General features: G+C 38.5%; 1 protein-coding gene across 1 annotated transcript in view; it reads right to left on the bottom strand.

Moving 5' to 3' along the window:
- Positions 1 to 14512, bottom strand: part of PARD3 (par-3 family cell polarity regulator) — a 480197-nt gene that overhangs the window by 10325 nt on the left and 455360 nt on the right. The window contains exon 27 of the mRNA XM_009895122.1: positions 3606 to 3726. Within this exon, the coding sequence (XP_009893424.1) occupies positions 3606 to 3726 (121 nt within the window). The remainder of the gene's footprint in view (positions 1 to 3605; positions 3727 to 14512) is intronic.

The raw sequence follows: 14512 nt of genomic DNA, 5'->3' as shown, positions 1-14512 counted from the left end.
TACAAGATATGGAACAAATTGCAACCAAAATCCCCTAAACCCAGGACTGGTGCAAGCAAGGATAAACCTGAGCAGACCCAACACTATCCAGAAATGAACGAAAACTAGAGACTCAACTTTGGTACTAAACAGAAAAATCAGCCCCGAAAGAATCCTGAAAAATGTCATAGCAACATCAAGGGCCTTAAATATTAGCAGACATACCGTGATTCCATGCAATTCTACATGCCCAAATACACATTTCTGCAAACTCTGACTGGAATTAACACCAGCAGGATTAAAATGGATTACTCATACTTTATGTTCTTTTTCTTTCTCTTTTTTTTTATATTTTTTTTTCCTGCATCCGGTATTGCCCTTGAAACCCTCTTGTACCTTGTTTTTCGAAACACAAGAAATAAAGAAGCCATGTAAAGAGAAAAAAAATTATGAAGCCTGAGAATGTCATCTTAAAATAAACAAATGCGAAAACCTTTTCCATGAAGCTTTGACTCAATTGCAGAACTAGTGGGTTTTAGAGATGGTGCGACAGTTAGTCAGTTATTAAACCTTAACAGTGTGTCATTCAAATGGCCTTGAGCAGAAATGTTACACTGCTTAATAGACGGTGTCATCTCATTCCAGCGCTATCACTTTTTGTGTCTGTTAAGCTGCCTGATGCTGCGTGAACACTCGTAGGCAGTCAAGTATTTTGTTTACTGGCAGGGCAAACACAGCCAGGCAAAGAGTCCAGCTCTGTCGCATTGCTCATCTGCAGAGAAACAACCTTCACCTGATGGGAACAGCCAGAAAGGGATGGGGTCAGGCACCGGTCTCTCTGTCACGGGTATCGCTTGGAGTCAGCATGATGTAGTGCTCCACGGTATGGAGATCTGCCTCCAACCCGTGGAGGAGCCTGAAGGTATTTGTCACAGGTAACTGGACTTCTGTGTCACAGGCCATTAATGGTCTGGGATGGATTGGAGTTGGTGACGTTCAGAGGATCATTTTGATAATATATTAGAGGGTTTCTGAGCTATTGAGCTCTCTGAATATCCTCAGAGCTGCCAGATTTTCGTCAGTATCCATTACTTACACTGCAAACTTTGTGTTCATTTACACTTTCTTAAAGTAACCAATAGTCCCACATCACATCAGCACTTTGTTCCCTATCCTCAGCTCTCCCATCATCTTGTTAATGAGAAATGCAAACTACTTATCACCTCATAGCACACACTTCTCCGTGGATGTTTTTTTTTTTCCCTTCTCTTTCTATCCAAACCAGGTCAGAGTTGGCTGCTGTCATGCAGCTTAGAGGCATCTCTGGCTGTAAAAGCCTTTTGCTTATGTAGGCTGCGCAACCCGTCTCCCTCAGGTGAAAACACACTTTTCAACAACAGTCCACGTACAGGTGCACTTTTCACTGCTGTGGTTTGTAACCAACAGCTTACAGATGGCAAAGGCTGAAAAGAAGTTGATGGATGTATCTAAGTATTTTCCTGCATAAGTATTATAAACCACTTTTGCATTTTTTTGTGTCACTGGTATTTAATAATACATCTGGATCTGGTTTGAGAGGGTGTCTTAACAAAGTCCATAATTTTAAACTAATATGTTAAAGTAATACACGCTCCTTAAGAGAGAGGGTTATGGTTCCTTCGGTTCACCGAAACGACTGTGAACTGCTGAAACAGATGAGATCATTGTTTTATCCTTTCCAAGCATTGTGATCTTGAAAGGCTGGGGTACGTGATGGAAAAAAATAAATTCAAAAATACCCCGGGCCAATTATTTTTAAAGTACATATGTAAAATAAAACATTTGGTTACCTACATATTTAACAACAGAGCAGCTCCTACAAAAGCAACAATAAGCTTCAGAATTAATATTAATACATTAAGCTGAATTAGTCACTTTGAGCTCATTTGCATGATCTGTAGAAGGGGAGTAAACAGAGAGATCCCATTTGTTTGAATAAGAGAAAAAGGAAAGGTCAATGTTCTGACCCACAATTTAGGAAATTATTCCATTCCTAAGGTAATCAGCCTGTCATCCAAATAATTCCCTCCTTGCTCATTACAAGAAACTATAATAAAAGCCAAGTTGCCTGTCTAAAGTTGCTATGGCATTTAGATATACAACAATTTGGCCCATGACCTTCAGTAGTTAAGTTCCCAAGTCTTCAAGAGTGCAAGATTTTCTCATACACATTTTTCCCAAGAATGCTGCTCAAATCTCTCATTTGGAGACTAAACAGCAGTTGATATACATAATGGAAAGTACCTCCTAGACCCAGCCCCCTTTCGCCCCAAAACTGCTACACTATAACTGTGATGAGCTATCACATTATCTTCACCACATCAAATCGAAAACATCTGGTCCTTTTAAAAAAAAAAAAGAAAGTTTATTTTATTTATTCGATTTCAGAGAAGGTTAGAGGTTTTCTAACATGGGAAAAGAGAAGCCTGTGTCCTGATACAGCGTGTTAAGCAGTGTTAGGTCATGTAGGGATACATTTACTTTTGTTCCTCTCTGTGCTGCATGTCAAAAATACCACAGCTTCATATTGGCGAGTTTAAGACAGAGAAGGACACAAAGACCCAACAAAAGTAAAAAAATCTTCTATATCCACCACAATAGGCAATCAGAGAGGACATAGGTTGGAACTAGATGATCTGTAAGGTCCCTTCCAACCTAAAGCATTCTGTGATCCTATATGCATTATGATGTTACCTAGGTTGTTGTCAGTGATGTCATACACACAGATGCGGACCTTCGGCTATTTCCACCTTAGTCTTCTGTGCATAATAATAACCCACCACCTACACCCGCTTCAGAAAAGCTGTGAGAGATTCTACTGCTGCCATCATACAGTTCCCACTTTTTGGGGAATGCAAGCAAATTGTTCCCGTGTCTTTATTGTGGAATTTTAAACAAAAATACAATAAAATATTTGTCCCATACTTAGAGGATCCTAATTTAGGATACGTAATTGATTAAAAAGCAACACTGATTCATTCAATTATGTTAAACAAGATAAGCACATGGATTTACATAATTGTATCACATCACTAGATCAGATTCAACAGGATTTAAATGATCAATTAGGACATATATCTCAAGACAGAACTGTCTTGGCTAATATAAGTGGCAAAGGGGTACTATTGTGAAGCATGTTATTATGCACATCTCTCATTTTTTACTGTGAAAATACCTTGCTCTTCCTTTTAAGGCAAAGGACTAATCACAGTGATACTGCTTCAGAGAAAATACCATTTACAGGGTTACATGTTCTCTCTAAATTATTTATCGTTAGCGTGTGGTTTATTCTGATTTTCCTAGAAAATTTCAGAATAATTGATATTGCCTTTGAGGCAAAAATTTCATGTGGTAACTCATAGAGTCGAAGGTCTAAACACAGTGCAAATAGTGCTATATGCACACAGGGCAGATGGCTGAAGAAGTTTGAAAATGAAATAAACACCAATGAACCAAAAATGGGGATAACAGACAGGGCAGAAGTCCGGAGGCAGAGGAGCCTGTGTCTGTATTGCTTTGTCTGGACCAGGCCTGGGACAGTGGGAGCTAGGGAACCTTTCCAGATTTGACAGAATCGGTACACTTACCCATGGCTGCTCAAAACTGTAAGTACGTCTCCTGTCTTCCACGTCCTCATCTTGCTTTGCTTGCTGAAACTCTTGTCTCAGGCGCTGTATCCGGTCATGATTGTTAGGGGTTGATCTGTTGCTGAAAGAGGGAGGATGGAAATGATCAATATACTTGGGAACTGCCATCTGTGACTGAAATTTCTTAGCACGAGACTGCTACTACAGTGCAGGAGTAGAGAGTTAAAAATAATTTCCAAGCATTTAGCACAAAGATCTTTAGTTTTTTAAAGATGATTAATGCTGTTTGAACTATAAAGAAACTTCAGATGGTGTAAGGATAAGATGAATGAGGCTATTCCTAAAAATCATCGAAAGTTGCTGGAATCTTTTTAGTCCATCTTACTTCTAGAAATGAAGAGGAATGGACGTGTTAGTGTCAGACTTAACGTAAGGGGAAATTAAGAGAAAAGTTGTAATCATCTCTGCTACTGAATAAGCATGAAAGATACTTTTCCCCGATCAATAAACTGTAGTACTGTCAGATCTTTATTCACATCAAACTCATTACAATGTCTGAAGGCCCTACCTATATAAAATTTGATTATTTTCCCCAGTCAATACAAGCCTGTCATCCCTTAGTTCTGTTTTTAACAAGTCTTTTAAACTGATCAGTCTGAAAGCATTAAAAGGCTTGGGGGCCAGTGAAAAGCAATCCATTTGACAGTGTCGTATGCAGGAAGGCACCCGCAGCAGAGCGGTGCTGGCTGATGCCCCGCGGGCACTGTGGGGTACCGCTATGTACCAGTACACCCAGAACCTCCAGTTCTTCAAACCCATCCATTATTTCCACAACGCCGACCGCAGGTAATCCGCTTTCCATAGCGCACAGGTTTATGTGAAACCGTAATGAAATATGCACAGGAATGGCTTATTTCATGGGACAGAGGAAAAGTGGATATTTATTAATTTCACTGCCATTTTTCCAGCTGTGCGGCTCCACCTGACCCCTCCAACCCCCACCGTATTTCAAACATGTTAATGTGGGAATCACAGGAAGCCTGACAAACAAATATGTTATATCAAGACTAACCAGAAGCATTTTAATCTCTTATTATGGCGTTCTTAAGCCCTGCATTTCATTGTTTATTTCAAAAGAGCTGATGAAGAATGGTCAGCTATTACTTTGTTTCAAAAGAGAAATCTGCGGGGAGACAACGGAAAGCAATTCCATAGATTCCTGTTCTTGGACAAGGGGTACAATAAAACACAGTGAATTTATATCCCACGGGTTCCCTCATATAAAAAGAGATGATTCTGGAGTCCATTTGTGACTGATTTCCATGTCTTTTGGGACTGATAAGAGCAGTGGATTGGAGGCTGTAGGTATCTGAGACGTTACCTCCCACTCTTTTCAGTGCCATTAAATGGAGCTTATCGGTGCTTGGTTGGCCAAACAGAAACTATAGCACGGTTCTAGAAAAGGCTGATTTTTTAAGAGGTTTGGTTTTCTTTTTCTTTGCTTTGAAACCAAAGGCAAAGGAAAAGAAGGAATTTAGGGAAGTGTTTTCTTTCTCTTTTTTTCAAATAGGAGCTTTAAGAAGTGCTTTATTTGTAGGGTAGGGCAACTTCTATGTGCAAATTTCCATTTTGAAAAGTACAGTTAAAGAAAGCTTTATTTAGAACAGGTGGAAATGAAACACTGGCATTTTCAAAATTTCCTCTTCATTGTAGGTGTGTTGCTAATTCTGTTTCCTTAATTCAACTTAATTTTGTGGAACAGCTTATCTCCATTTGCAGTTTTATGTTATGTAAATTTATTCTTTATTGTCAAATTCTGCCCTGCTTTACTATACAGCCACTTGTTTTTTTCCAATGCATTGCTATATACTGCACATTTTAAATGTAATCATCACAATCCAGTATAAGACATACAAAATACTTTTAAATGGTATGTTGATTTTTAAAACTTGTATTGTTAATCTAACAAACAAGTAGTCCAATACTTTCTACACAGACAGTGATTTCTGTAAGACAAATTGCACTTAAATGTAGCAAAATACTTGAAGTATTTCAGGTATAAGAATACATGTATGAAAGAGAAATGCCATTGAACTTTGGTGCAAAATTACTATGAAAGTACCATACGTAGGCACCTTGATGTACTCAAGATGATCGGTAAATAATCAGCCTTCCCTAATTAAGGTTGTTTCAAACTGTAAGGGATCACAGGGCAAAAGTGACACTGCAGCAATTATCCAATGGCAAAGAAAAATAGAAGGTAAACCCCAAAAGCACTGCACTAAACCCTGTGTGTTACGAGGAACAGACATACTCTACCAACCCCAAAATGGGCTACTGGAAGGGTTATTACAGATCTGAGGACTTCTGCACAATTTGTGATTGTTATTCATTAAAACAATTACATCAACAGAGGAATAGCCAGCAAATGCACAGTGTCCATGCCATGAAGCCAAAATGCATGTCTCCTCCCAAACAGCAAATGCATGGATTTGACACCCTTTACATGGCAGAGATGGAACAACAAAGGACTAGGAGGATGGGATTTATGATTAACTTGTCTCCAGACTTGAGAAGAATTTATTCTAATAAAAAAAAAAAAAGAAAAGAAGGGAAAAGAAAAAAGAAGTCAAGCTGATTTAAGAAAAGTTATTCAAAGTCATTAAAAGGTTTGATAATGGCAGAGAAGATAAATCTTTTAACAATATTTCTATTTTATCTGAAAAGCAAGGGACCTGACCCAAATTTAGAAAATTGCAAAAGAAGGGAATTATAAAAAAGGACTATTTCATAGAAAAGAAAGAGCTAAATTAAAAGACAAAACCACTTCTATATCTACTTAAATTTCTTTGTGCTCAAAAAGTCAGTGAGACACAGAAAGTGAGGTCAAGTCAGTGGTTTTATAATAATAATAAATAATAAAAACCCCCCATTTTTATTTAGAAGAGGAAAAGGGAAAAGGCAGGCAGCTAAGGAGGGGCTAAGATACTTTAAAGAAAAGATTATTTGAGGGCTTAGACTATATCTCACATTGGCTTCCTTTCATTTCCCTTTTTTTCCCAACCTTGTTCTGATTTTCTAGGTTAAATTATTCATCTGCCCTAACATGCACCAGCAAAGGCTTGCACATCTCCATCCTGGCCTGCCATGTTGACTTCTGTTTCTTTTCATGCCTCTTTTAATCCAGTTAATTTTATCATCAGTGGTTTTTTTCTGTGGTTTTTTTATGTCTCCCACTGCACTCCCACTGCACTCCGGGAACACTTGGTACACCCACTTGATATTTCATTCAACCACGAGCCCACAATTACTACTTCCAGAAAGAGGAAAATACAAAAATCATAATCACAATAAAAAAAAATGTCGCAAACAAAACTTCAGAGTGCAAACCTTAAAGTGCAAACCTAACTTTATACCTTTTCAGGTCCTGAGATGTTCTGTTTTATCTACAAGTCTTTATGTAAGTCACATTTATCCCTTGGGACAGATCTAAACAAATTATATCCTGTGTGCAGAGTCCTTAGCCAGTCTGAAGCAAAATGAATTTTGACTTATTGGATGAATTCATCCCAGAGCGGTAGGGTCATATCAACAGACTACTAGGATGCAGGGCTGCAGGTGTTACCGCTGCTTAAATTCCCTTTTGACTTTTGCAGATGTATGGTGCAAGTCCTCAAAAGTTTAATTAAATGCACCATGTTTTGTTCCAGTTTTTCATTCAAATGAACTGAAAATCTGAAGGCAAATTCACCTCAAAGAATTCAGGACTACAAGCAGGAAGGAAGGAGTTTAACTTGAAATACATCCAAAGTTTATTGAAGATTTAACCTGTGCTAGTTTTAAACTTTTTAGCAAAATTGGACTTACCACTCTCTACAGTAACCACAGCTTGCCCAGACAGCCTTTCCCTATGCCTACTTAATAACAGGATGGCTGTGAACTTATGGAAGACAACTAGCACCTCCTGGCATCAGATGCAAGTGATGCTCTTCTTTCAATGTGCTGTCATTATCAAATGCTCTTAAAAGAAAGAAAAGTCAAGGAAAGGCTTTTAGGGCCAAAGTTAACCTGGGTTGCAAAGTGGCTGGGCTTCCTTGCGTCACATCTCTACTTGGCTCCCCATCGCCTTCCATCGGCAGATGGCACATTTCACAATCAGCTATTTTCTGAGCGCTGCTTTAAAACACGTACCCGCCAGCACGGGCTAAAAACGCAACGGTAAGCAAGGCTTAGATAGGCCAGAGCTGTCACATATTTCCAGAAACAAGCAGCCATGGCAATGACCATCGGAGTCTCAGATCATTAAGCAATGTCTCAGTGTGATGTCATGCACTGATGTACAGAGTTGTAATCCTTTCAAAACAGACAGATTTTCAGCGTGATAAAGTAGATACAAACATGGTACTGAACAGGCATGACTAGAGCTTTGAAAAAAAAAAAAAATTATTGGCCTGAAAAAGCATGGAAAAGGGTCTTAACAACACCACCAGGCAGTTGCAACATGACTAGAATAACCAAAAGGTTAGTAAACAAACAGTGTTCTTTACACCTTGAAATCTTTTAACACAGATTGGAGCTGCCAGGGACTGGCTGGTCTGACCGGCTGCTTAGATCTCTGGATAGCAGTTATAAAACACAGATGGGTTCTTATTTACTTCAAGCTGGCAAATAACCATCACCTATTTGTATAAAATAAATTCCTTTCCATTTGGACAGATTACTCACATCGTATTAAAAAGCAAGAGCTGAATTTTAATCTACCTGTGTCTACAGGTAGAGAGGAGCAGAAAAAGAGTTTATTTCCGTCTCGTTGCGGATTAACAATGTCCTCGCCCTGGTGCCTTAGTTGGCAGCACACATCCTTGCCAAAGTTCAGAACTAGCTGAATGTCTACTCCTTCATGGCTTGAGCAGGATGAAAACAGCCCAACAGAAAGCAGAGTGTTTATAATCTAATAGAAAATCTTCTACTACATTTATTGAAACTCGACCACCCTCTCACCACAGTGCTCACTCCAAGCAGATGGATTTGTCTGTTTTGGACGGCCCTTGAGGGTGGATAAGCAGAAAACGTCAAGTTGTCGCAAAAAGCCATGGACGTAAAATAAAATGAAAGTCTGCCCTTTACCAGGCTTAAAGTTAGCACCGAACTCCAACGCACGGTCTGCTGGTCTGTTCGCTTCAAACAGCTTTGTTAATGGTCAATGACACAGACGACTGTGCCCACACACCACGGGGATGATGGGAGCTGAGCGGCGGCAGAGTTCACACTGTCTCCTTCCTGCCACCAGCTTGCCAGAGCAGGTTGGTCTTTTCCTATGATTTTGTTCTACGGTTTATTTTTTGACATCCAAATACCAGTCCTCAAGCTTACATTAGTGTAACCATTTGGCTGGTCCTCACCTACCAGTGTGCCCTATGTACATCCTCTGAGACACCAGGGAATAGATTTTCCACGAACACACAGATACTAACACATACAGACACGGTACACAAACAGGAGCAACCACAGCTGGCATCGTATGAAAAAGCTGTTGTGTGATTATGTGATTGCTACAGTCAGTCTGAGGAACAAAAAAAATCAGCTGAGCAAGAGATCAAATTTGTTTGACTACAAATGTACTTGTAACACGGTGCAGTTATAACCTGGAAGGAGGCATAGGAAGGTTTATCCTACACTACTCTGTTTTTCTTAAGTGTCAAAGAATTTATTGGGAATAAGGCATTAAAAGGCGGGGGAGAGGTGTAAAAGAAACCCGAAAATGTATCAATTACAAAACTGCAAATAAAAATAGCTTCTCTGAACAAGCTTCATTAAGTTTTATCAGCTAGTATCTTGGGGTTTTACACTCAAACCACAGGTCATAAATTCACAGTAAATCCCCCATATGTTCACCAAACACCTGAATTCAATTTCTCTTCTAGTTGTAAGAAACGGAATGTGCTGCTCAAATTAATTATGCATGCAAAGTTGGTTTCTAACAAGGGCAGCTTCTTGCACGCTGAAGGGTATACATCCTATCTGAATTTTTTTCCCCCAGATCTCTTTCAATCTTGGCTTATTTCTGCTGTTCACAAGGTTATAAAAATCCTTCTCTCTTGCCATTTCATATTTGCTAAATGAACACAGAGCATTATATATCCTTTAAAATCTGCAGTTTTAAAAGGCAGCTAAATTCAGGGATTGGCTTAATGTGACAGGCAAGATCTAACATGTTACCTGTACACATACCTACACACCGCAGCATATTAATTCCATCAAAAGAAGGATTTAAACCCTGGGATTTATGTCAATATGTATGCATGTGAAATCAGCTCATCAGGAAGTTTTCTGTCGTTTCCAGTTTACCTTCACAGTCGTAGTCATCAACTCCAATACCACAAAGAAGTTATGCAAGTCCCCAAACGCACTCGCTTTCTTCAGTGAAAGAAATTAATTTCCAAATTTTGACATTGTGATTTGTTGACGATTTCACACCAATTTCAACAGAGTAAATCATTAAAAATCAAAAACATACGTCTCTTCTCTGAGTTAAAAAAGTAGTCCCAAATGCTCTTAATTTGGCACTCGCTTCTGATGCAATGGCCATAAACAATGCAGAGCGCCGGAGCTGATAGGGAGGTCACTTCACCACAACAGTCTCTTCAAACTCTCCAGACTAAATTTCACTTCGAGTCCCTCTGTGGCCCTTCTGTAGCAGGGCCATCACTTTACAACCAGTGAAATCTGAAGAATGCACCCAAGACCCTTTTTATTGCCACCATCACTCTTCCTTATTAGCCTGTCAGAGCCTGCACACCGGAGACAGAAATCCAGTCTTACTTTTCAGGGGAATTCTTCTACTAAAAAGAAAAGCAGAGATTTTAGGAGCTTGCTATAAACATCTGAAAACAGATACTCAGCTACTGGGTTATCACGCAGTCTAAGCCTTACTTTGGAGCTGTTAGATTTTGCAGATATAAGCCAAGCCAATTTTCAGCCACACACAGCTTGTTACAGCCACTGTCATAGGGTATTGCATTTTCCCAGTTAAAAAAAAAAGAAGAAAGAGAACACCGCATGTAACCTAAAAGAAAATACGTGACATCTAACTGAGAATTTCTTATGAAGGTGTTAAGGAAATGGCAGAAATACGCATACAAAGATTTAATAAATCATAGAAAAAGAAAATCAAACAAAAATACTGGTGATTGAGCAAAGGAGAAATTTGCATTTTTGATTCTAAATGAAATACAAAGTTACTTCAAAGGCGGGCAGGGAAAAGCTGGCCTGACCTTCTAAGTATCTTCCTATCCTAACTGGAACAGACAACGATGGCTCCAGTGCTGTTAGGTCTGATGAGCATCCACAATTAGGCATCACAGGCTATTTTGTGTCAATACGAGGAGGACTGCCTGGCACAGTAACACAAAGACATTTAACAAAGACCACAGAGGAGAAATCCTCTCCTGGACCTAGCTGGCCATTCCTGTGCCAGCAGAAGGGATCAGCAAAGAGATCGCCAGTGGGCTTCAGGCCATGTCAGCCTTCGCCTCTGTTTTGTTTAAGTTAATCCAGCTGCTTTGCTGGAAGCCATTTAGGGAGAGCTCCTTCTGATCTCCTCTCCGGGTGAGATGAGGGGGCAGAAATCTTCAGCAGAGGGGCGGCAACAAGCAGCTAGGGAGCAGTCACTTCTTAAAGCACGGCAGCTATTTGCAAAAAGGAACATCTGTCCGTAGCCAACACCACCTGTGTAGTGTGAATGTTGTTACGTAGGTACAACCCCGCTCGCGCCAGCACACCTTACTCGACTCAGCTACTGCCTGCTGGTGACATGAGATTTTACAGCATAAAATGTGCTTCAGAGCCCAGCTCTAGCCAACACTAGGGTGGAGAAAAAGCCTGTGTCTTTTCATGGGAGGAGTCTAGAGACATAAAAAAAATAGAAGAAAGAAAAAAAAAGATTCTAATTGTACCGTTTGATTTGAAGGATTCATCAAGAGTGAGTGAGTAATATTTTATTCAAATAATGCACCATTACACTGTGTTTGTAAATGATGGAATTTAGCTCTGCTTCAATGCAAAAAAAAACTTCTTTAAAGGGTATTTAGGTCTTGCTTAATGCATTGACGTAAGTTATACCGGAAACCTCCAAAATATTTTACGTTGTTTTATTTCTCTTTACCCACAGAAAATGCTTAGGAAATGGGTATCAGGGAGCTTCAACCAGCAAAACACAACAGAATGCTTTTGACTCTTGTGGACACTTGCCCTCACTAAAAATGTCATCTTATTTTAAAGTACAAACAAAACTACAGCATCAAACAGTACATCATTAGACAAACAGTGATGTATAGACAAAGACATCTTTTTAAAAGGCCTGAACATTTAAAAAGATAATACATTACACAAAGTTCACGTTGCTCCTGCAGTCCTTACCAGTTGCTAACATAATTATAGTATAATTATTTCTGTTATTTGACAGAGGGGCTATTGCATTATAAATCACAAAACAATATTTTAATTGATTTTATGTTATATCTGACTCTAACTGTAGGCTAATTTCCAAGTGCAAAACGAGAAGTTGTCCATTAGAAACAAACAAACAAACAAAAATGACTGGCCTAAGGATACCAAGGCTAGGTCAAAGCTTCACACGGTTTTCGAAATCTGAAACTTAGAAAGACTCCCTCTGCTAGGAGCATCAGTAGTAGATCAGAAATTCTATATAAAACAGAGAGAAATGAGGAAACATTGTTTTATTTTTGGCACTAAATAATGTGCAACTTCTAAATGAAACTTTAAATCTGAGCTTACTGTTAAGCATTTCATCACTTAGTGCCTGTGCATGCAGTTTCCCATATGACTCAACCAAGAAAAAACAAAAAATCAAAGCTAAGATTGATTACTTGAATTGCTGCCTAAATTCACATGGCTGTTGCCTTCTTATGAAGTTGATCGCTACGATTTATACAGATTAGTACAAAAACTAATTAAGATTTTTAATTAAATACTATTTACATATGGAGATTAAAAGAATCTCAATATGATATTTTGCAAAACAACTGATTTTTGGATAAATCCTTTCAGTATTTTATTGCATAGATGAAGATTTTAATAAATAGATGTTTTAATCATGCTTTACCACCACCCTGTCTTGATTAACTTTAAAACTAGAAACTGACATAAAATTAGAGTTATATTAAAAAAAATATTCAATTTCAGGAAAGGACAGACAAGAACAGCACTTACCTTTTGTCCAAAAATTCAGTTGGTTTTTTAGTGAGTCAGCTGTAACTCAACTTTTAGTACTTAAACTTTAAGTTATTTTACTTATTTTTCCTCTTGGAAATGTTGAAAATGTCTTTTCCTCAGGAATTCTTTTTCAGATGTACTGCTCAGGATGCTCAGTAATTGCTGAGGGTCTTGCTATGTTTTGAAACACTGGATTAGAAATCCTGAATTCTAACATGTATTGTTGTCGGTCTGCTTAGTGTCAACTCAAGTGCAGATTTCAGATACCCCGAAGTGTGTATTTCTCTTGCTGCAGAAGAAATACATTTACTTGTAACACCACTTCAGTCGTTTACCAAGACAATTAGCCTGATAAAGGCTATAGGAAAGGTAATTTATTTACCAGGAGAAGGTAAGGCGGGATTTTTCTCAACCAATTTTAATCATCTAAAAGGCAGGCATGTAGTTAAAACTACCCATCTAGACCCTTTCTAAGGGGAATACAGAGAAATAAGTTACTCCATAGGGCAATCCAAAGCACCTGTCTTAGGATGCAATTACTTACCCTTGAGAGCTCATTACTTTTGTTCATTGACAAAGAAGAGTAGAGGGACGAGCTGAGGCTTAGATGGGTAGCTTTAGACAACTATATTAGGGCAGATGAATCCCACTCTAGACAGCTAACTCGGGCTTAAGGTAGGTGGAAAATGAATGATCCTAAGAAAATCTAGTACTAGGAATGCCTGATAGATGGTGATAGCCAACTGTCATGGCAGTATGCAACCCAGCAGTTTAATCCTTAGGCAGAAAAATTAATTAGAATAACATTCTCTAAGTCACTCAGCCTCTCTGTGTGTGCGTTCACATATCCACAAATGGACAATAGCCTTCTTCAAGAAGTGGGTTTTGAGACCCTGTATAAAGTCCATACAGCGACCAGTTCTCATTTACTTTACTATAATTTCAATGGTTCTTTACAGAGTACGCTACACTATTGGTTGCAATTCTCCTTTATAGAAAAAGAAAACCAAAACAAACAACTAAGATTTTTAGGTTTTGAAATATACAGATGTGTATAGCTATGCTTGAGATAAGCCAAGGATTGCAACATAACAACTTCTGTGGTTAAGATCTCCTCGGTATGACTAATTTGTATCTCAACTTTCACATTACTTCAGCAAATGCTATGCAAAGGCTGTAAGGTTTTCTTGAGTAACATAATTGCCATATGTTTTTTAGTAAACAGAAAGAAATGAAATATGTTTAATAAATAATTCCACTTAGTACGTCAAATTTCTTTTGCATGATATTGGCATTACATTACAAAGTTACAACGGTATTATTTCATGTTGTTATTCTTGTAGTCTTAGGTTGATAATGTTTCATTTTGACACCATAATGGTGTCTCTGGGGATTTTGATGACAATGTGTTTTGACATCGTGTTAAAATATATCCAAACTGATATCACTTTATTTTGTCATCATTACCTAGTTTTCAGTTGGATTTCTAAGATACTGCTTTATTCTGACATCTTTAATTAGGAAGATTTCAGTCCAAGTGGCAAGCGCTAAAAAAAAAGTTTTGAAGATGTTAAGTGTGGCTGTGCAGCCATGAACGCATTACTGCCGTTCCAACTTGTACTGGCCAGATATCCCAAAATATAACAGTCACATGGTACAGTTCCTCAGTCAGA

Source organism: Charadrius vociferus, unplaced genomic scaffold, assembly GCF_000708025.1.
Source record: "Charadrius vociferus isolate BGI_N301 unplaced genomic scaffold, ASM70802v2 scaffold61, whole genome shotgun sequence".
Lineage (NCBI taxonomy): Eukaryota > Metazoa > Chordata > Aves > Charadriiformes > Charadriidae > Charadrius > Charadrius vociferus.
Note: the sequence above shows the minus strand (reverse complement) of the source record. Positions and strands in the feature narration are given on the sequence as shown.